Consider the following 23,238-nt stretch of genomic DNA (forward strand, 5'->3'; position numbering starts at 1 on the left):
TCTAACAACGGCACATGCCACCAAATGTCGAGACGTCATGCGCGAAACAACACGTGGGACGATGCCGAACACGCAGCAGAAAGCGAGTGACGACTTAGCGATAGTCACCAGGCCCTACAGAGTTGGGCACTCGAGTGAGTCCAGCAATTTGAAGAGGCAGATGAACCCGTCGTGCTCTCACTGGGTGTCGCTTTCCTCCACCCTTCTGTGAAGTTATGGTTAAGGGTTAAAGTTAAGAGTTATGGTTAGGGATTGGGTTATGGTTAGGGGTTAGAGTTAAGAGTTATGGTTAGGGATTGGGTTATGGTTAGGGGTTAGAGTTAAGAGTTATGGTTAGGGGTTAGAGTTAAGAGTTATGTTAGGGGATGCTAATCCTGCATAATGCACGGGCATAAGTAGTACTAATCACATACCTGCATTTCCCATATCCCTTCCCTTTGATGCTGCTAATCCTGCATAATGCACGGGCATAAGTAGTACTAATCACATACCTGCATTTCCCATATCCCTTCCCTTTGATGCTGCTAATCCTGCATAATGCACGGGCATAAGTAGTACTAATCACATACCTGCATTTCCCATATCCTCTCCCTTTGATGCTGCTAATCCTGCATAATGCACGGGCATAAGTAGTACTAATCACATACCTGCATTTCCCATATATATGCTAAATTCCTCTTGATATGCAAATTATTTTGTCAAGGCGCCCTTCTCCCCCTTCCAACCCAGCTTAAATATACGCTCCAAGCCTGGGGTGTGTCATTCAGACTCTGTCTTCTCGACAGACCTGTTCTTCACCTGAGGACGGCTGCTTGCGTTGTGGCCGAAACGTCGTGAGAATGATTTTATTATGTTTTATTTTTATTATTTCAATTCTACGTGACTTTACCGAAAGAACCAAGAAGATGAATCCCTACAGTCACGAAAGCTTTAAATCGAAACTTATAGACACTTCTACACTCCATCAATGTATCCTTTTAAACCCTATCTCTGTCCCATAACTTCACCAGCACTCCTTCCAAACTTCATTCTGCTCTTAAAAATAACACCATCTGCGAGCTGCTGATATTCGTCCAAGGTTCGTCGCTCTTCATCCTTTCACAGAAAATACCTGTGCAAACTATTAATTCTGCTTTTCTAATTACTGGGTGGTATTGAGCTTCATCCTGGCCCAAATGTAAAGAACTCGTATTATTCTGTAGATTTTTCTGGCAGAAAAGGTGTTGGTGTTCTACATGTCAACATCAGAGGGTAAATTAAGTCAACTAAAACTATAAGTGGCAAATCTTTACCCGGACATTGTTTGCCTAACAGAAACATTTCTCACTCCTGCCGTCAATGACTTGCAGATTACGATTGACAACTACAACCTTTTTCGGCTTGACCGAGGATCTAAAGGAGGTGGAATTGTCATCTATGTTCGTAATACTATTGCATGTTCACCAGCTCACTCCTTGTTTAAAAAATGTTGCCTTGAAGGTATGGCTCTTAGAATAACTCTCCCTAAAAATAAAAGATCTTAGTAGTGTGCTGCTATAGACCGCCAAGTGGGAAAGATGTTGAAGCTGCATCTGCAATGAGAGAGCTTCTTGGGGGCCTCCCTAATGGTGAAATAGTTTTAGTGGGTGATCTAAATTGGAATTGGCTAAACCCGCCAGCCGTGGCCACAAATTTTGCAGATGAATTTAACCTGTTTAAATTAATAAATGTCCCCACAAGACACAACCTAGAAAAACCGGGACAGTCATCTCTGCTTGACGTCCTATTGACAAATGCCCCTCAGAATTTCGCACTGACTGGTGTTCTGGGTAATAACCTTAGTGATCACTCCTTCATTTTTGGGGTGAGATCATCAGCCAGACCCAAAACCCCCCCTAAATTGGTTGAGAAGCACTCCATGAGACATTTCAGCACTCAGAAATTTACTAATGATGTGCTTCACTCGGATATTAACAAGGTCTGTGATATCCCAAACCTGACTACGGCTTGGGAGACCTTCATGTACACGTTTCTCCAAATTCTTAACAAACATGCTGCGTTGGTTAGATTTAAAACTAAAGGCAACCGTCCACCGTGGTTTGATCTTTTGATTACAAAGATCATGAAAACTAGGGACAAGGCTTGGGCATGTGCTCAGAAAAATAATTTGGTCAATGACTGGCTAGAATACAGGATTTTAAAGAATAGAAACGTAAAAAAAATACGGCATGCAAAAAATGCCTACTTTTCTTCCACTCTCCTGGAATCACATGGACATGCCAGGATCTTCTGGAAAACAATCAAATGTATCGAAAAGGCATCCAAAACAGATAATCTGCCCGTTGAGCTTAACCGAAATGGGGAATATTTTTCAGATCCTAAAAAAATTGTTGACAATTTTAACCTTCATTTTTCTGAAGCTGGTACCCTATTTGATAATGTATTGGGAGTTACCCCTGCTCATGCAAATTCCTACACCCCTATCCAAACATTAAACGAATTTAGTTTTCAGCCAATCCACGAAAGTAATGTTCTGAAACAACTGTCCTACCTCAAAGGGTCATCCTCTACTGGAGCAGATAGTTTTTCCCTTCTTTGCTCTACTGTTGGTCACCTAATATACAAACCTATAGCCCATATTTTCGACCTGTCCATCAAAGAAGCATCAGTTCCTATAGAATGGAAACATTCCTATGTTCGTCCACTTCACAAAGGGGGCCCTAAAGATGATCCAAATAACTACCGACCTATCTAAATTTTGTCCCTGTTGATGAAAATTTTAGAAAAATTATTGAACTACCAAATTAGCAGTTTCCTGTCCGCCAAAAATCTATTACATCTAAAACAATCTGGGTTCCGAAAAAAATACAGCACCACATCTGCTGCATTAGACTCTCTGATTCACATTTACAATAGCCTTGATAATAAGCAGTACTGCGCCTGTCTTTTTCTTGACTTGTCCAAAGCTTTTGATACAGTAGACCACAACATCCTGCTTAGTAAAATAAGTTGCCTCGGTTTTTCCGAAAACACATTAAAATGGTAAAAAATTACCTCTTTTCTCGCACCCAAACTGTATTCACAGATGGTTGGTCAAACAGTGTTAAGATAACAAAAGGGGTTCCACAGGGTTCCATTCTCGGCCCCCTCTTGTTCTCTCTTCATCTAAATGACTTGGGCACTGAACTGAATGATTCCAGGGGAAATCTTTTTGCAGATGACACGGTACTGATTACTGCTGGCCGCTCTCCGGATGACGTGATTGCTAAGCTCCAGAGTGATTTCAACAAATTACAACATCAGCTAGTTGCTCTTAAACTAGTCCTAAATCCTGCCAAAACCAAAGTGCTATGCTTCTCACCAGGACTAACGCGGGAAGTTATTTCCCCCCAATTACATTTCTTAAATAATGATCAAATAGAGCAAGTCAAGATCTATAAGTATCTTGTGGTCATCCTGGATTCAAAACTGAATTTTGAAGATCACATTGATTATATTGGGAAAAAGACAAAAATTAAAATTGGTTTTCTATATCGACACAAGCACTGCTTCCCCCCTATGTTCCGTTTGGAATTGATAAAAGCTACCATACTGCCTCTACTTGATTACTGATATCGTGTATAAATCAGCCCCAAGTACTGTACTGAAGAAGCTTGACTCAATGTATCACTCGGCCTTAAGATTTGCATTGAACTGCCCATATAGGACTCACCACTGTATTCTCTAAATTGGGTCAAACTTAACATCTCTGAATGTTCGACGGCTTGTGCACCAGATCTTATTTATTCATGATGTACTTACAAAAAAATCCGCAGATTACCTGCTGGATCTCCTCTCTGTTTCAAAGAACAAATTTGACCTAAGGTCTACACTCATTCACCAGCTTCATATTCCCTATTGCCATACATATACTGGAGGAAGGGCCTTTGCTATTGATGCCCCCAGGGTCTGGAATGCTGTTGCCAATAAATTGAAACTTGAGTCACTACCTATGAGATTTCGATTTAAAGCTTTCGTGCCTGCAGGGATTCATCTTCTTGGTTCTTTCGGTAAAGTCACGTAGAAGGGAAGTAATAAAATAATCAAAATAAAACATAATAAAATAATTCTCACGACGTTTCGACCACAACGCAAGCAGCCATCCTCAGACCAGGTCTGTCGGGGAGACAGCTGTCTCCCCGACAGACATGGTCTTCACCTGAGGACGGCTGCTTGCGTTGTGGCCGAAACGTCGTTTGATTTTATTGTTTTATTTTTATTATTTTATTACTTCCCTTCTACGTGACTTTACCAAAAGAACCAAGAAGATGAGTACCTATGAGATCTTCACTCAAAACTTCTCTAGAGGAGTTGTACACCCCTAGCTGCCAGTGCTATTCAGTGGCCTAAAATAAAATGTTTCGCTCCGGATGATCGTTACAAAGTATGACCTGTGTTTTGATCTAGTGTGCTGATCTTAAAGGTGCTTTGAAAAATTATGATACTCCGACTGATGCTCCTGCTGTTGTAGAGCGACTCATGCAGCCAGCTATGGCTGCAGGGTTTTGGTACTACATGTTGTTTATGTCGTTAATTGTGAAAATTCCATCACAGTTCCTATGATCACTGTTTCATTGCTTTATTTTGGTGATTTCGAAAAGTTTTTTGGTTTGGCCATGTTTGTTTGTTGTAGTACGGAGTAAGACTGATGGCCTTAATCTAAGTTGTCTTGTGGTTGTTGGTTGTTTGACTTGCATCCCACTGGGATTTTTGCACACAGCGTTGGTGTACGGTGTTTTTTCTGCAATATTTTGCTGTCTTTTCTTGGATTTTCTGTTTGCACTTAGTCACATATTCACTTTAAGATGTTTTCTTGTTCATGTTTTGTTTTAAGTTTGTTGCGGTTGCACCCGATTCAAGAGCCGAATGGCTCACAGGGCTACACCTAATAAATTAACTTGACTCGGCCTCAAACGAGTACCCGGTGCGGTGTGTAGTGAACATCGCCACTAGGGAGACAAAGGCGGCCGGGTGTGGGGCTGGCCACCCACCCCCTCGTGTGGCGTCCCAACCATAATAGGTGCTCGCTAACAGCACTTGCCCCTACAGTCTGTTAAGGCTATACGGGGGATCTTTGTCTTTGTGTTAGGTTCAAACTTAATTTGTGTTAGATGCTCGCCAACAGCACTTGCCCCAACATTCTGTCCAGGCTATACGGGTGATCTTTGTCTTTGTGTGTTGGGAGCAAGTTTGAGTGGCATGTAACCGTGGGAGTTGAACGGGCGCGTGCTGCTACTGACAATCGTTGACAACGGTTGGATAGACGCTGATAGACACACACAGACAGACAAGACAGGCGAACAGACACAGACAAGAGGAACAGAGACGGAGAAAGATACACAGAGACAGAGAGACACAGGCAGAGACACACACAGAGGCGAACAGAGAGATGTTCAATCGAACACACTTAACTCGCTCCATTGAAAGAGATTCCTCGATCTTTGCCCATCCCTAGAAGTCGTTCTAGTTTCTATTCATTTCATTGTGTGTAGTGTGTACGTGCAAGCAATGTGGGATATCGATGTACACGGATATGAACAAGATCAGCAGACAAGACGTCTTTCATACTCTTTGGTTCTTTCGGTAAAGTGACGTAGGTAGAAAAACGAAAGTAAAAAAATAAATCACGACGTTTCGATCGCAACACGAGCAGTCGTCCTCAGGCGAAAACATCCAGACATTGTCGTGGCAGAATTCACATGAGCTACAGCTGAGCATTGTTTTAATACGGTGGGCTCACGCGAAATTGATTCTGGAAGACGAAGGTACTTTTAAAACCCACTGGCGATACTTTCATATAAGCGCACTTCATATATCTGTGATGAACCCTGCACTTTCCGTTGTTTTCATGCAGGGGGCGCTGCAAACCTACTCGCCCGCCCCCTGCATGAACGACGGAGGCGCAGGGACAGACGTTCGATCGCGTTGGAATCGATCTACAGACGGCGGTCTTCTGGCACGGCCAGCTCTGTCGCCTTATCTCCACCCCACTATCTCAACTAGGTGAAAGTCCGCATCGAACCGAATCCCCGGCAAGGCCATCTACTTAACGACTAAATGTCGTTTTCAATGAAGTCTTCCAGATGTAAAATTATATAAGCTTTTAATGAATATATAAAATTATCAAAAGGTAATACAATTCAAAGTTGTTTCATTTTAAAACTTCAAAACAAAGCATCGGGAGTTTGCGTGGATGCGTCGTTCGTGCGCAATTTTTTTAGTGACTTTCCTGGCCCAAGGCCGTAAATGGTTGTGAGGGGGCTGTAGGCGGTCCGGTTTGCTTCAATCCATGGTTGTGAACATCCAGATGTTAATCAGCCAGAACCATTTCTAGTCCTAGTTAGACAAAATCTACGTCAACACGTAATACAAAATTATAATTCGTGTTGTAGAGAATGTATCTCCTCTACGTGTAACTTTTGAGTGGTATGTCTTGCAACTGATGAATGATCCGATTGTACTCCCTATTTCAAAGACAATGAGTTGCTCCAGAGGGAGATGCTTCCTGAAAAAACAAACATACCCTTTGACCTGTATCACAAGAACGAGTCTCATCTGAGTGATCTGTACAGGTTACTTCCAAAACACACTTTGTCCTAACATGACGTATTCAATGTTTGATCCTTATAGACAAAATGTTGCATGTACGCACACAATCAGACAAGTATTCATTCTAAATTGAGTAATTTTAACAAAATTGAATTACTGCACTGAAATATGCTGCATCAGGTGACATCGCATTAACAAGCTTTCAAAAAGAAATACCACCATCTGCTTTACAGTGTATGTACAACATACTATTGTGCCATTCAATACGAGTAGGTCATTGCATGTTGGCGTCTCGGTAAAAATTTAGCAAATTACAAACTCCACAACTGAGATGCCACATCAACCATCGCCCCCTACTGACAGGCTCTTGCCCACATGCAGGCCGGTGCAGGGCCACCACCTTGTGCCACACAGGGGCAGCTGCTACTTGGGGATGCTCTTCGAGTGTTTGAGACGAGATAAAATACAAAACTCCGAATTGCCGAGGCGATTAAGCAGGCACCATTTTAATGCAATTATTAGAACGTAGTGAATGCTTGGGAGCTTATTGGGGTCCACAAAGACTGGCCGCTCTTACCCTGCAGGTTGAACCTAGCAATTGAGTGTTCAACTTCATTCTTGTCATTAAAGGCCTGCGGACAAAGGTGCATCTATTAGAGTGATATCGTCTCAGGCTTACACATCTACCGGGTCTCCATTTGACTTTGTATTGTCTCGGAGGAAGTCCACCCACACCTCCACTTCCACAAACTGCTGGGAGTTGCCTCGCTCTGCCTCACAGTCAGAATTCTCCTCCTGCTTCACGTTGCCTCCATCGATGTGAAGGTCCGATTTTGGAGTTGAATCTTCACATTTTACCTTCACTTCTTCGCTCTTCACCATCACTTTTTCACATTTCACCTTCACATCATCATGTTTCACCTCAATACCTTTCAAAGTATACGAGCTGGAATTTTCTTCCGGTTCTTCTTTGATGAGGGATGGGCTCATTGCGGCACCTTGACTTTCACAAGCTGATTTCAAACTCCACTCCTTGTGGATCTTCTGATGCTTGTGAGTTCTCTGGTGTCTTTGAACATTTGATGAACGTGCAAACGCCTTCCCGCACACACTGCACCTGAAGGGTTTCTCTCCCGTGTGTGTTCTCTGGTGTACATGAAGAGTAGATGAATCTGAAAACGCCTTCCCACACACACTGCACTTGAAGGGTTTCTCTCCTGTGTGAGTTCTCTGGTGTATTACAAGAGTAGATGACTGTGAAAACGCCTTCCCACAAACACTGCACTTGAAGGGTTTCTCTCCCGTGTGTGTTCTCTGGTGTATTACCAGAGTAGATGAATCTGAAAACGCCTTACCACACACACTGCACTTGAAGGGTTTCTCTCCTGTGTGTGTTATCTGGTGTTTTTTAAGAGCAAATGGATGTGAAAATGCTTTCCCACACACAGTGCACTTGAAGGGTTTCTCTCCCGTGTGTGTTCTCTGGTGTTTTTTAAGATGAAATGGATGTAGAAATGCCTTCCCACACACAGTGCACTTGAAGGGTTTCTCTCCCGTGTGTGTTCTCTGGTGTACTACAAGAGTAGATGAACGTGTAAATGCCTTCCCACACACACTGCACTTGAAGGGTTTCTCTCCCGTGTGTGTTCTCTGGTGTACATGAAGAGAAGATGAATCTGAAAACGCCTTCCCGCACGGAGTGCACTTGAAGGGTTTCTCTCCCGTGTGTGTTCTCTTGTGTGTTACAAGAGTAGATGAACGTGCAAACGCCTTCTCACACACACTGCACTTGAAGGGTTTCTCTCCTGTGTGTGTTCTCTGGTGTTTTTTAAAAGCAGATGACCATGCAAATTCCTTCCCACACACACTACACTTGAAGGGTTTCTCTCCTGTGTGAATTCTCTGGTGCCGTGCTAAATGTGCAGGACGATCCGTGCTGAATGCACACCGGTCACATTGTTGCCTTGTCGCACCAAGCTGCGCTGAGTGCCTTTGCTCCATCAGACTAATTATGCAGAGACAGCGACAGCTGCAGACAGAAAAAAATATCCACACCATCTACACATCAGTATCAATGCATATATACAGTCACACGTGACTTACACGTCTATACTTATTAATATATTCATGATATAGTGAAAAAGTGTCACAAATTCATCACACGGGCTGTTATGGCACACAATGAGAGGGCGAATGGTCGTAAGCATGCCTGGAAGCCATCGTATCTTCAAAATGAATGTTAACCCAAAACTCCGAGCACACAATTTTGGCTGTCTAGCAACAAAAGGAATATTTATGAAAGCTAAATTTAGCTGACATAGCAAAAGGTGTTGAAAATAATACTATTTGTGTTGTGCAAAAATGCATAAATTAATGTTCAATCGCAACTTAGAGGTGTGAAGCCAGCCAGGCTCACGATGTCCTTGAATGCTTAACAGATCTGACTTCAGCTGCATGTGTGTGCTGTGTTAACTTCTTGACTGTTTCCATTCTTACAAAGTTCCAGAGGAAAACAAAAACAAACTATTGTTGTGATAACCTCCGTGTTCAATAGAGTTAATAGACTTCACTGCAAACACAAACTTTACACTGTCACACACTGGCATGGTTAACAGGTGGTGGTGTGTCCAGACCCACGCCTGGCCACCTTCATCCGCTCACTATTAATGCTTCCTCACTCCACCAAGTAATTCAATGAGGATCAATCAACATCGCCAAGGCTGCGTGTCTCTCTCTCTCCGTGGTTTGACGCCTGCTGTATATTTGGAGTTTACGTGTCTCTCTTTCCCCGTGGCCGCGTGGATTTCCCTCCGGATCCCCCGGTTGTCCCCACTCCTCATGCAGAGAGTGAACACCACCACGCGTCTAGAGTGAACACCACCACATATAGAGAGTGAACACCGCCACGCGTCTAGAGTGAACACCACCACGCGTCTAGAGTGAACACCGCCACGCGTTTAGAGTGAACACCACCACGCGTCTAGAGTGAACACCGCCTTGCGTCCAGAGTGAACACCGCCACGCGTCCAGAATGAACACCGTCACGCGTCTAGAGTGAACACCGCCACGCGTCTAGAGTGAACACCGCCACGCGTCTAGAGTGAACACCGCCACGCGTCCAGAGTGAACACCGCCACGCGTCCAGAGTGAACACCGCCACGCGTCCAGAGTGAACACCGCCACGCGTCCAGAGTGAACACCGCCACGCGTCCAGAGTGAACACCGCCACGCGTCCAGAGTGAACACCGCCACGCGTCCAGGGTGAACACCGCCACGCGTCTAGAGTGAACACCGCCATGCTGTTGACGAGCCTCACCTTGTTGTTGTTGTTGTGGGTAGGTAGCTTGTGAAAACAAGAGCGGTATAGCAGCTCAAGCGGGCGTGGCCTGGTAAAAATAAAAACGGTGTTAATATTGAATATTTAAACAAAGTTTCAAAGTGGCGATCCGGGTCAAGACAAATTCAACTTAAGCGAGAGAATTAAAGCAAACGCGATCAGGCGAGGGCAGGAGGCAAGGCCCCGCGTTGTAAGTTCCAACCTGGACATCGCTTCCATGCTCGCTGCTACTCAAATGACATCCCTACGAGAGAGAGAGCGAGGCTCTACCTCGGTAAACAACAACCACCACAACAACCACCACAACCACCACAACCGCGATGAGAATTCCTCACCTCGGATTTCAGTTCACGGGCGGAGCGGCAACTTCCTGGTCCCTCGTGACGTCACGCGGCAGCAGGTGACATGACGTCACTTGCGGGGTACGATGACACTCCCCTCCCACAATGAGCGGCTCCTCAACTCGCTACGGCTTTCACGAATAAATTATGTTAATGAGCCGCCAGTCACCGGGCGTGGCTTTGCCCAAATAAAGATTGGCACTGGGACAGGTATTGGCAGCGGCCGAGTGGATGTGACGTCACGCTCAAGAGCACGGTGGTCGGGGGGTGAGTGACATGACGTCACTATCGAGGCACACCTCCCCTGGCGTTTGACGCCGATGAGGTCACGCTGAGCGGTGACGTCAGAGAGCGGGGTCGGAGTTCAAGCTTGTTGACAGAAAGGAAGCAGCAGTGTCGACACGGCCTCAAACGAGTCCCCGGTGCGGTGTGTCAACATCGCCAGCACTGGGGAGACAAAGGCGGCCGGGCGTGGTGCTGGCCACCCACCCCCCCCCTCGTGTGCCGTGACGTGGCTTGGCTCTCCAGCATACCGCTGGCGACATTTCACGATGACATTTTCACGTCCATGAAAAGAAAATCGCCATACGAACCTAGGCCGTTTTTTTGGCAAAATTGACCCAATTTTCCGAGCTTTGTTTTTCTACTAAAAGTGCATTCCTTGGTTGTGTTTAGCCTGAGTAGCCTATATATTACGTTAAAAAGTGGGGAATTTCATGCATGAAATTTTCGAATATAAAAAGTTAATCGGCATACTGTGCCGATTTTAGGCTCAATAAGCTCAACTTTCACAGCTTTGTTTTTGGACGAAAGTTAATTCCTCTATTGTATTTACCCTTAGTATGCCATGCATTAGATTAAAAGTGGAACATTTTATGATGAAATATATATTACATTAAAAGTGGAAAATTTGACCATGAAATTTGAAGTAAAAAGATCAAATTGGCATACTTTACCGATGCCGTTCTTGGCCAAAATTGGCTCAATTTTCATAGCTAGATTTTTCAAGAAAAAGTGAATTCTTCCATTTTGTTAAGCATTCGTATGCTCTATATTACTTTAAAAGTGGGAAATTTCACGATTAAATTTTCACGCCCCAAAAATAAAATCGGGGATACTTATGCCGGTTTTAACCAAAATAAGCCAAATTTTCATAGCTTTCTTTTTCAACAAAAAGTTAATTAATCAATTGTATTTACCCTTAGTATGCTATGTATTAGATTAAAAGTGTAACATTTTATGATGAAATGTGCACGTCCCAATATAGAAAATCGGCATACTAACCTATGCCGTTTTTGGCCAATAAGTTTTTCTACTAAAAGTGCATTCCTTGGTTGTGTTTAGCCTGAGTAGCCTATATATTACGTTAAAACGTGGGGAATTTCATGCATGAAATTTTCGAATATAAAAAGTTAATCGGCATACTGTGCCGATTTTAGGCTCAATAAGCTCAACTTTCACAGCTTTGTTTTTGGACGAAAGTTAATTCCTCTATTGTATTTACCCTTAGTATGCCATGCATTAGATTAAAAGTGGAACATTTTATGATGAAATGTTCACGTCCCAATATAGAAAATCGGCATACAAACCTAGGCCGTTTTTGGCCAATAATGGCCAAATTTTTACAGCTTTATTTTTCAACAAAAGTGCAGTCTTCGGGTGCGCTTAGCCTTAGTATCCATTATATTACGTAAAAAAGTGGGAAATTTCACCATGACATTTTTAAGTAAAAATAAAGGAAATCACCCAAAATTGGTCAAACTTTCACAGCCTTATTTGTCGACAAAAGTTCATTGCTCCATTGTATTTAGACTTAGTATGCTACGTATCAGATTAAAAGTGGAAAATTTCACGATGAAATGTTCACGTCCCAAACAGAAAATCGACATACTATAAACCTCTGCCGTTTTTGGCTAAAATTGAACGAATTTTTACAGCTGTATTTAAAAAAAAAAGTGCATTCCTCGGTTGTGTTGAGCATGATTAACCTATATATTACATTAAAAGTGGGAAATTTGACCATGAAATTTGAAGTAAAAAGAAATTTGAAGTAAAAAGATCAAATCGGCATACTTTACCAATGCCGTTCTTGGCCAAAATTTGCTACATTTTCATAGCTAGATTTTCCAAGAAAAAGTGAATTCCTCCATTTTGTTAAGCATTAGTATGCTCTATATTACTTTAAAAGTGGGAAATTTCACGATGACATTTTCACGTCCATAAAAGGAAAATCGCCATACGAACCTAGGCCGTTTTTTTGGCAAAATCGATCAAATTTTTTTTTAGCTTTTTTTGCAACGAAAAGTGCATTCCTTGGTTGTGTTTAGCCTGAGTAGCCCATATATTACGTTAAAAAGTGGGGAATTTCATGAATTAAATTTTCGAATATAGAAAAGTTAATCGGCAAACTGTGCCGTTTTTAGGCTCAATAAGCCCAACTTTCACAGATTTATTTTCGGACGAAAATTAATTGGCTCCATTGTATTTAGCCTTAGTATGCTATGTATTAAATTAAAAGTGGAAAATTTCACGATGAAATGTTCACGTCCCAAACAGGAAATCGGCATGCTAACCTCTGCCGTTTTTGGCTAAAATTGAACGAATTTTTACAGCTGTATTTTGAAACAAAAAGTGCATTCCTCGGTTGTGTTGAGCATGATTAGCCTATATATTACATTAAAAGTGGAAAATTTGACCATGAAATTTGAAGTAAAAAGATCAAATTGGCATACTTTACCGATGCCGTTCTTGGCCAAAATTGGCTCAATTTTCATAGCTAGATTTTTCAAGAAAAAGTGAATTCTTCCATTTTGTTAAGCATTCGTATGCTCTATATTACTTTAAAAGTGGGAAATTTCACGATTAAATTTTCACGCCCCAAAAATAAAATCGGGGATACTTACTTATGCCGGTTTTAACCAAAATAAGCCAAATTTTCATAGCTTTCTTTTTCAACAAAAAGTTAATTAATCAATTGTATTTACCCTTAGTATGCTATGTATTAGATTAAAAGTGTAACATTTTATGATGAAATGTGCACGTCCCAATATAGAAAATCGGCATACTAACCTATGCCGTTTTTGGCCAATAATGGACAAATATTTGCAACTTCATTTTTCAACGAAAGTGCAATCCTCGGGTGTGCTTAGCCTTAGTATCCTATATATGACGATAAAAGGTGGGAAATTTCACACCGGGTACTTCCCGCGAGTACTCTTATATAAGCACACAACTTCATCTGTGATGAACGCTGCACTTTACGTCGTTTTCATGCAGGGGGCGCTGCAAACCTACGCGCCCCCTGCATGAACGACGGAGGAGCAGGGACAGACGCTCGATCGCGTTGGAATCAATCTGCAGACGGCGGTCTTCTGGCACGGCCAGCTCAGCTGTGTCGCCTCATCTCCACCCCGCGATCCCAACCAGGTGAAAGTCCGCATCGAACCGAACCGAACCCCGGCAAGGCCATCTACTTAACGACTAGAGAAAATTCACACGAAATGTCGTTTTCAATGAAGTCTTCCAGATGGAAAATGATATCAGCTTTTAATGAAGAAATACAATTATCAAATGCAAAACAATATACAATTCAAAGTTGTTTCATTTTCAAACTTCAAAACGGAGCATCGGGAGTTTGCGTGGATGCGTCGTAAGTGTGAATTTTTTTCGTGACTTTCCTGACCCAAGGCCGTAAATGGTTGTGAGGGGCACCGCAGGCGGTCAGGCTTGCTTCAACCCCATGGTTGTGAACATCCAGACGTTAATCGGCAAGGACCATTTCTCGTCCTAATTCGACAAAATCTACGTCAACACGTAATACAAAATTATAATTCGTGTTGTTGAGAATGTATCTCCTCTACGTGTAACTTTTAAGTGGTATGCCTTGTAACAGATGAATGATCCGAGTGTGCTCCCTATTTTAAAGACAATGAGTTGCTCCAGAGGGAGATGCTTCCTGAAAACACAAAAATACCCTTTGACCTGTATCACAAGAACAATGAGTCTCACCTGAGTGATCTGTACAGGTTACTTGCAAAACACACAGTGTCCTAACATGACTTATTCAATGTTTGACCCTTATAGACAAAATGGTACATGTACGCACACAATCAGACAAGTATTCATTCAAAATTAGTGACAGGCATATTAACAAAATTGAATTACTGCACTGAAATATACTGCATTAGGTTACATTGCATTAACAAGAAGCTAATTTAAAAAAATACGCACCGTCTGCTTAACAGTGTATGTACAACATACTAATGCACCATTCAAAACGAGTCGGCCATTGCATGCTGGTGTCTGGATAAAAATTTATAAAAATTCTAAACATTACCTACAAACTCCACAACTGAGATGCCACATCAACCATTGCCCCCTACTGACAGGCTCTTGTCCACATGCAGGCCGGTGCAGGGCCACCACCTTGTGCCACACAGGGGCAGCTGCTACTTGGGGATGCTCTTCGAGTGTTTGAGACGAGAAACGATACAAAACTACGAATTGCCGAGGCAATTAAGCAATCACAATATAAATGCAATTGATAACATTGAATGCTTGGGAGCTTATTGGCATTCGCTCCTGGTTAGAGGTCTACCCATCACACAGGTCCACAAAGACTGGCCGCTCTTACCCTGCAGGTTGAACCTAGGAAATGAGTGTTCAACTTCACATTCTTGTCATTAGAGGCCTGTGACAAAGGTGCATCTATTGGAGCGGCATCGTCTAAGGCAGTGGTTCTTAACCTTGTTGGAGGTACTGAACCCCACCAGTTTCATATGCGCATTCACAGAACCATTCTTAATCGGAAAAATAAAATATTTTTTCAAATTCAAAACATAGGTACATGTTTTACTGGTGCACAATCATGAGTCAGGTGTGTGTCTTAACCTCCACCGAACCCCTGAGACTGACTCACCGAACCCCTGGGGTTCGATCGAACCCAGGTTAAGAACCACTGGTCAAAGGCTTACGCATCTCCCGGGTCTCCATTTGACTTTGTATTGTCTCGGAGGAAGTCCACCCACACCTCCACTTCCACAAACTGCTGGGAGTCGCCTCGCTCTGCCTCACAGTCAGAATTCTCCTCCTGCTTCACGTTGCCTCCATCGATGCGAAGGTCCCATTTGGGAGTTGAATCTTCATCTTAACATTTTACCTTCACTTCTTTGCTCTTCACCATCACGTCTTCACATTTCACCTTCACCTCTTCATATTTCACCTCGTTACCTTTAAAAGTGTCCAAGCTGGGATTTTCTTCCGGTTCTTGTTTGATGAGCGATGGGCTCATTGCAGCACTTTGACTTTCACAAGCTGATTTCACACTCCACTCCTGGTGGATCTTCTGATGCTTGTGTGTTCTCTGGTGTCGTTGAAGATTTGGTGAAAGTGTAAACGCCTTCTCACACACACCGCACTTGAAGGGTTCTCTCCCGTGTGTGTTCTCTGGTGTGCTACAAGATGAGCTGAACATGCAAACACCCTCCCACACACACTGCACTTGAAGGGTTTCTCTCCCGTGTGTGTTCTCTTGTGTGTTACAAGAGCAGATGAATGTGCAAACGCCTTCCCACACACACTGCACTTGAAGGGTTTCTCTCCCGTGTGTGTTCTCTGGTGTACATGAAGATTTGATGACTCTGCAAACGCCCTCCCACACACACTGCACTTGAAGGGTTTCTCTCCCGTGTGTGTTCTCTGGTGCTGTGTCAAATGTGCAGGACAATCCGTGCTGTATGCACACCGGTCGCATTGTTGCCTTTTTGCACCGAGCCACGCCGAGTGCCTTTGCTCCATGAAACCAATTCTGCAGAGGCAGCGACAGCTGCAGACAGAAAAAAAGATATCCACACCATCTACACATCAGTATCGAGGCACAGAGGAATGCATATACACAGTCACACGTGACTTACACGTCTATAGTTTATCATATATTTATGATATAGTTAAAAAAAAGTGTCCCAAATTCATCACACGGGCTCTTATGGCACACAATGAGAGGGCAAATGGTCATAAACCTGCCTGGAAGCCCTCGTATCTTCAAAATGAACGTTAACCCAAAACTCAGCACACAATTTCAGCTGTTTGGCTTCAAAATGAATGTTTATGAAAGCTAAATTCAGTTGACATAGCAAAGGGTGTTGAAAATAAAACTATTTGTGTCATGCACAAATGCATAAATTAATGTTCAATCGCAACTTAGAGGTGTGAAGCCAGGCACAGATGTCCTTGATTGCTGGGATGAGCAGTTCCGACTTCAGCTGCTGCACGTGTGAGCTGTGATCACTTCCTGACTCCATTCTTACAAAGAGTTCCAGAGGAAAACTAAAATAAACTACTGTTTTGATATAACCTCTGTGCTCAATAGAGTTAATAAACTTTACTGCAAATACAAACTTGACACTGTCACACACTCAGAGGTGGAGCCAGGATTTTCAGGTAGGGGGGGGAAACCCCTCCAGCAATGAAAAATTACAGGAGTTGTTAGTAAGTAAGGAGTTGTTAGTAAGAAAGGACTTGTCCCTTGCTTTTCATTCGACGCGTGTGATCGTCATCGCGCTCGCTGAACGTGTTGATGCCTTCAGGAAAGAAAAATAGACTTTTGTATTTTGGGGGGGGGGGGGGGGGAATGACCATGACGTATGTGGCATCAACCCGCATCACACCTGAGCTAAGCGCTCTGCAATGCTTACCCCCCTACCACATGGCTCTTCGCGCGCCGTACTTCTACAGCTGTTCACAGCGTGCCGGGAGATTTTAGGTGGCGCTTCGCTCCTGGCCGATTAAGTCATTGGCTTCTCGGAGTTTCAATCCTAATCCGTGTGAAGAACGGGTACAACTGCCATCTTAAATATAAAGCAGAACTTACACCTGTTTGTTTGTGTGCAGCAGCAAAAACTCTCCAACGCTGAGCTCTGGCGTCATGAAATTTTCACAGCTTATGCTGTCTGGAATGTCTAAGCGAGCGCCGCGTCATTCCCTTCCCGAGTGGCAAAAATCGACCTGACGTAGCAGTGGGTTCAGGTTGAATTTCCTTGAGTGAAAACATCCGATTTAGGTAAATTGAAGTGTTTCGGCTTCCTTCTTGCAAGCATCAATTTTTTCAGGGTTTTTCATTGAATTATGAGGGAATATTAAATTAATCCAAGACAAAAATCCAAGTCCCGGGCAAAGCCAGGTAGTGAAGCTAGTTACTAATAAACCCCAATGATCCTATCGAAATTACGGATTTCTATCGGATCGTTGGGGGGGCACGTGCCACCCCACCCCCACTGGCTCCACCACTCTCACACACTGGCAGCATGGTTCACAGGTGGTGGTGTATCCAGACCCACGCCTGGCCACCTTCACCTGCTCAGTATTAATGCTTCCTCACTCCACCAAGTAATTCATTGAGGATCAACCAACACAGCCGAGGCTGCGTGTCTCTCTGTGGTGAGATGTTAACTACCTGTCCTGGCATACAGGAAGTCGTGGGTTCGATCCCGACCCTGACGCCTGCTGTATATTTGTAGTTTACGTGTCTCTCTCTCTCTCCCCGTGGTCGCGTGGATTTCCTTCCCGATCCCCGGGTTTCCCCTCCACACGTCTATAGTGAACACCGCCACGTGTCTATAGTGAACACCTCCACGTGTCTATAGCGAACACCTCCACGTGTCTATAGTGAACACCTCCACGTGTCTATAGTGAACACCGCCACGTGTCTATAGCGAACACCGCCACGCGTCTATAGTGAACACCTCCACGTGTCTATAGCGAACACCTCCACGTGTCTATAGTGAACACCTCCACGTGTCTATAGTGAACACCTCCACGTGTCTATAGTGAACACCTCCACGCGTCTATAGTGAACACCTCCACGTGTCCAGAGTGAACACCGCCACGCGTCTATAGTGAACACCTCCACGCGTCTATAGTGAACACCGCCACGTGTCTATAGTGAACACCTCCACGTGTCTATAGTGAACACCTCCACGTGTCTATAGTGAACACCGCCACGCGTCTAGAGTGAACACCTCCACGTGTCTATAGTGAACACCTCCACGCGTCTATAGTGAACACCTCCACGTGTCTATAGTGAACACCGCCACGCGTCTATAGTGAACACCTCCACGCGTCTATAGTGAACACCGCCACGTGTCTATAGTGAACACCTCCACGCGTCTATAGTGAACACCGCCACGTGTCTATAGTGAACACCTCCACGCGTCTATAGTGAACACCGCCACGTGTCTATAGTGAACACCGCCACGCGTCTATAGTGAACACCTCCACGCGTCTATAGTGAACACCGCCACGTGTCTATAGTGAACACCTCCACGCGTCTATAGTGAACACCGCCACGTGTCTATAGTGAACACCTCCACGCGTCTATAGTGAACACCGCCACGTGTCTATAGTGAACACCGCCACGCGTCTATAGTGAACACCGCCACGTGTCCAGAGTGAACACCGCCACGCGTCTATAGTGAACACCTCCACGTGTCCAGAGTGAACACCGCCACGCGTCTATAGTGAACACCTCCACGCGTCTATAGTGAACACCGCCACGCGTCTATAGTGAACACCTCCACGTGTCTATAGTGAACACCTCCACGTGTCCAGAGTGAACACCTCCACGCATCTATAGTGAACACCTCCACGTGTCCAGAGTGAACACCGCCACGCGTCTATAGTGAACACCTCCACGCGTCTATAGTGAACACCGCCACGTGTCCAGAGTGAACACCTCCACGCATCTATAGTGAACACCTCCACGTGTCCAGAGTGAACACCTCCACGCGTCTAGAGTGAACACTGCCACGTGTCTATAGTGAACACCGCCACGCGTCTAGAGTGAACACTGCCACGTGTCTATAGTGAACACCTCCACGTGTCCAGAGTGAACACCTCCACGCGTCCAGAGTGAACACCTCCACGTGTCCAGAGTGAACACCTCCACGTGTCTATAGTGAACACCACCACGCGTCCAGAGCGAACACCGCCACGTATCTAGAGTGAACACCGCCACGCGTCTAGAGTGAACACCGCCACGCGTCCAGAGTGAACACCACCACGTGTCTAGAGTGAACACCACCACGTGTCTAGAGTGAACACCGCCACGCGTCTAGAGTGAACACTGCCACACGTCTAGAGCGAACACCGCCACGCGTCCAGAGTGAACACCACCACGCATCTAGAGTGAACACCACCACGCGTCTAGAGCGAACACCGCCGTGTCTAGAGCGAACACCGCCACGCGTCTAGAGTGAACACCACCACGCGTCTAGAGCGAACACCGCCACGTGTCTAGAGTGAACACCACCACGCGTCTAGAGTGAACACCGCCACGCGTCTAGAGTGAACACCACCACGCGTCTAGAGCGAACACCGCCACGTGTCTAGAGTGAACACCACCACGCGTCTAGAGTGAACACCGCCACGCGTCTAGAGCGAACACCGCCACGTATCTAGAGTGAACACCACCTCGCGTCTAGAGCGAACACCGCCACGTGTCTAGAGTGAACACCACCACGCGTCTAGAGTGAACACCGCCACGCGTCTAGAGCGAACACCGCCACGCGTCTAGAGCGAACACCGCCACGTGTCTAGAGTGAACACCACCACGCATCTAGAGTGAACACCACCACGCGTCTAGAGCGAACACCGCCGTGTCTAGAGCGAACACCGCCACGCGTCTAGAGTGAACACCGCCACGTATCTAGAGTGAACACCACCACGCGTCTAGAGCGAACACCGCCACGTGTCTAGAGTGAACACCACCACGCGTCTAGAGTGAACACCACCACGTGTCTAGAGTGAACACCGCCATGTGTCTAGAGCGAACACCGCCACGCGTCTAGAGCGAACACCGCCACGCGTCTAGAGTGAACACCGCCACGCTGTTGACGAGCCTCACCTTGTTGTTATTGTTGTTGTGGGCAGGTCGTTTCTGAACACAAGAGCGGTACAGCAGCTCAAGCGGGCGTGGCCTGGTAAGAAATGAAAAAAAACTGTGAATATTTAAAACAAAACAAGTTACAAAGTAGCGAGCCAGGTGAAGGGAAATTAAAACTTAAGCAAGATACTCTTTCGGTAAAGTCACGTAGGTAAAACATTAAAATTAATGAAAGTAAAATAAAATAAAATATTTTATTTTATTTTATATTATTTTACTTTCATTAATTTTAATGTTTTACCTACGTGACTTTACCGAAACAACCTAAGAATATGAATCATTGCAGTCACGAAAGCTTCAAATCTAGAAGAAACTCTTTGGTTCTTTCGGTAAAGTCACGTAGAATAAATAAATAAAATAATAGCATACGACATTTCGATTGCAACACAAGCAATCATCATCAGGTACAAATGAAAGAGAAAAAAAACCTAGTAAACTTAGAAATGTAGTGCAATACAACACAGAGAGTCGGCTAACATAACAGTCAACAGCCCACCTGGTTGATAACGTTCTTCCAAAGATTGCTCAATTTGAGAGAGAGACACGGAGACACATAGACAGACACATAAGCAGAGAGAGAGAGAGAGAGAGATGACACATAGACACACAGAGAGAGATGACAGAGAGACACACAGAGACACACAGAGACACACAGAGACACACACAGAAACAACGCCTCTGTGTCGAGGCCTTAAATAGAGAGAGAGGGGGGCAGAGAGAGAGAGGGGGGTAGAGAAAGGGGCAGAGAGATGGGTGGTGGTGGGAATCCGGTTTCAAGTACCACCATCCCTCTCAAAAGAATTCTCTCATCAAAACGCTATACCGCAGAGCCAATGGCATTTCTGACCAACACCACTTGGCCGGTGAATTAAGTCATGTACATCGGGCCCTCAGGATGAACGGATACTCTGACCGCACTATCCGCCAAGCTGTTTCTCCCACCATACAGAAACAGCCACATGAAACTCCAACCAAAACTATCACGTTGCCATACATAGCAGGCGTGACCAAAAAGATCTCCAAAATTCTAAACAAACATAAGATCCAAGTCCGATTCAGTACAGTGCATAATATCCGTTATTTGATTCCATCTGTGAAGGATGTCGTTCCTGACTTACAGTATCCTGGAGTCTACAAATTGAGTTGCATTTGTGGTGATTGCTACATTGGAGAAACGAAACGTCATGTTGCTGATCGTGTCCGCGAGCACAAGTCAGATCTGAAACACGGCAGAACTGATTCTTCGGCCGTTGCCGATCATTGCTACAACTCGGTGGGCTCTCATGAAATTGTCTTTTCCGAGACCAAGGTTCTCTGCAAGCCTCCTGGCTACCATCAAAGGTTTGTGCACGAAGCCATACAAATATACAAACACAGACATAATTTCAACCGTGATGATGGGTACAAACTTAGTAATCATTGGAAAGATGTTATCAACCACGCAAAAAAGATTTAACTACACTTATTTGCCAATCTTATTTGACAGACAACTATTACAGTTTTACCATGTTTAGTGGTGGTATCCCTGCCACAGGTTGAGTCACAAACCGCACCTCTCCACAACAAAGGCTCAGCCTTTGTTATGCAGTCTATTCTTAGTCTTAAGCCTCACCTTACCATATTAATAATGCGCCCCTTGCACCACGATCTTCTCCAACCATTATATAAACGGAGTGGTAGCTACTGCAATCTCTCATTTACTTGATACAGCTGTCGTGGCTGTGACGGTACCACCTGAAGACGGAAGCTTGTGTTGCCTCCGAAACGTCGTGATTTTTTATTTTACTTTTTTACGTGACTTTACCGAAAAAACCTAAGAATAAGCGAGAGAATTGAAGCAAACGCGACCAGGCGAGGGCAGGAGGCAAGGCCCCGCGTTGTAAAGTTCCAAAGTGGACATCGCTTCCATGCTCGCTGCTACTCAATTGACATCCCTACGAGAGAGAGAGCGAGGCGCTACCTCGGTAAACAACAACCACCACAACCACCACAACAACAACCACCACAACAACCACAATCACCACAACCGCGATGAGAATCTCACCTCGGATTTCAGTGCACGGGCCGAGCGGAAACTTCCCGGTCCCTCGTGACGTCACGCGGCAGCAGGTGACATGACGTCACTTGCGGTGTACGATGACACTCCCCTCCCCACAATGAGCGGCTCGAAACTCGCGACTTCACGAATAAATTATGTTAATGAGCCGCCAGTCACCGGGCGTGGCTTTGCCCAAATAAGGATTGGCACTGGGACAGGTATCGGCAGCGGCTGAGTGGATGTGACGTCACGCTCAAGAGCGCGGTGGTCGGGGGTGAGTGACATGACGTCACTAACGAGGCACCTCCCCCTGGCGTTTGACGCCGATGAGGTCACGCTGAGCGGTGACGTCAGAAGCCATACAAATATACAAACACAGACATACATTCAACCGTGATGATGGGTACAAACTTAGTAATCATTGGAAAGATGTTATCAACCACGCAAAAAAGACTTAATCACAAATTTTTTGGACCATCTTATCTGACAGGCACTATTTTACTGTACTTTACCGAGTGTTAACATCCCCAGTTATTTTAACAGTACTCTCTTCATTGTTCAGCCAGCATTGGTATAAACATGGGCATTTTCGTTCTTTTGTCTATCATGTGTATCAGACCCCCCCTCCCCCTCTCTCTCCATTGTGTTGGCGTGTGCAGTAATTGGCCGCTTGCGCACAAGCGCTTCCACGTCCGTCCCCCACCCTTTTGGCCTCGCCCCCCCTCGCCCCCCCTCCCTCCCGCTACGTTCCATTCATTGGCTACCATAGTCTGATGAGCTCCCCCTAAGTTTGTACCCATCATCATTTTCGTTCTTTTGTCTATCATGTGTATTAGACCTCCCCTCCTCCTCTCTGCCCATTGTGTTGGCGGGTGCAGTGGCTGGCCGCTAGCGCACAATCGCTCCATTGTGTTGGCGTGTGCAGTAATTGGCCGCTTGCGCACAAGCGCTTCCACGTCCATCGCCCACCCTTTTGGCCTCGCCCCCCCTCCCTCCCGATACGTTCCTTTCATTGGCT

The 23,238-nt window shown here is 44.9% G+C and overlaps 1 protein-coding gene across 1 annotated transcript; it reads right to left on the reverse strand.

The window, feature by feature from the left end:
* Positions 1–6,104: 6,104 nt before the first annotated feature.
* On the reverse strand, positions 6,105–22,330 carry LOC144736298 (uncharacterized). Its single transcript, XM_078618947.1, has 6 exons — positions 22,227–22,330; positions 20,144–20,216; positions 15,571–16,069; positions 10,543–10,576; positions 9,884–9,953; positions 6,105–8,596 (listed from the first exon to the last, which is right to left on the reverse strand). Exons 3-6 carry the CDS (start codon positions 16,039–16,041, stop codon positions 7,243–7,245), a joined length of 1,929 nt encoding a protein of 642 aa, XP_078475073.1. The 5' UTR covers positions 16,042–16,069; positions 20,144–20,216; positions 22,227–22,330; the 3' UTR covers positions 6,105–7,242.
* Between the last annotated feature and the right edge of the window lie 908 nt (positions 22,331–23,238).

The sequence above is a fragment of the Lampetra planeri genome, chromosome 60, assembly GCF_965212315.1.
Source record: "Lampetra planeri chromosome 60, kcLamPlan1.2.h2, whole genome shotgun sequence".
In the NCBI taxonomy this organism is placed as follows: Eukaryota; Metazoa; Chordata; class Hyperoartia; order Petromyzontiformes; family Petromyzontidae; genus Lampetra; species Lampetra planeri.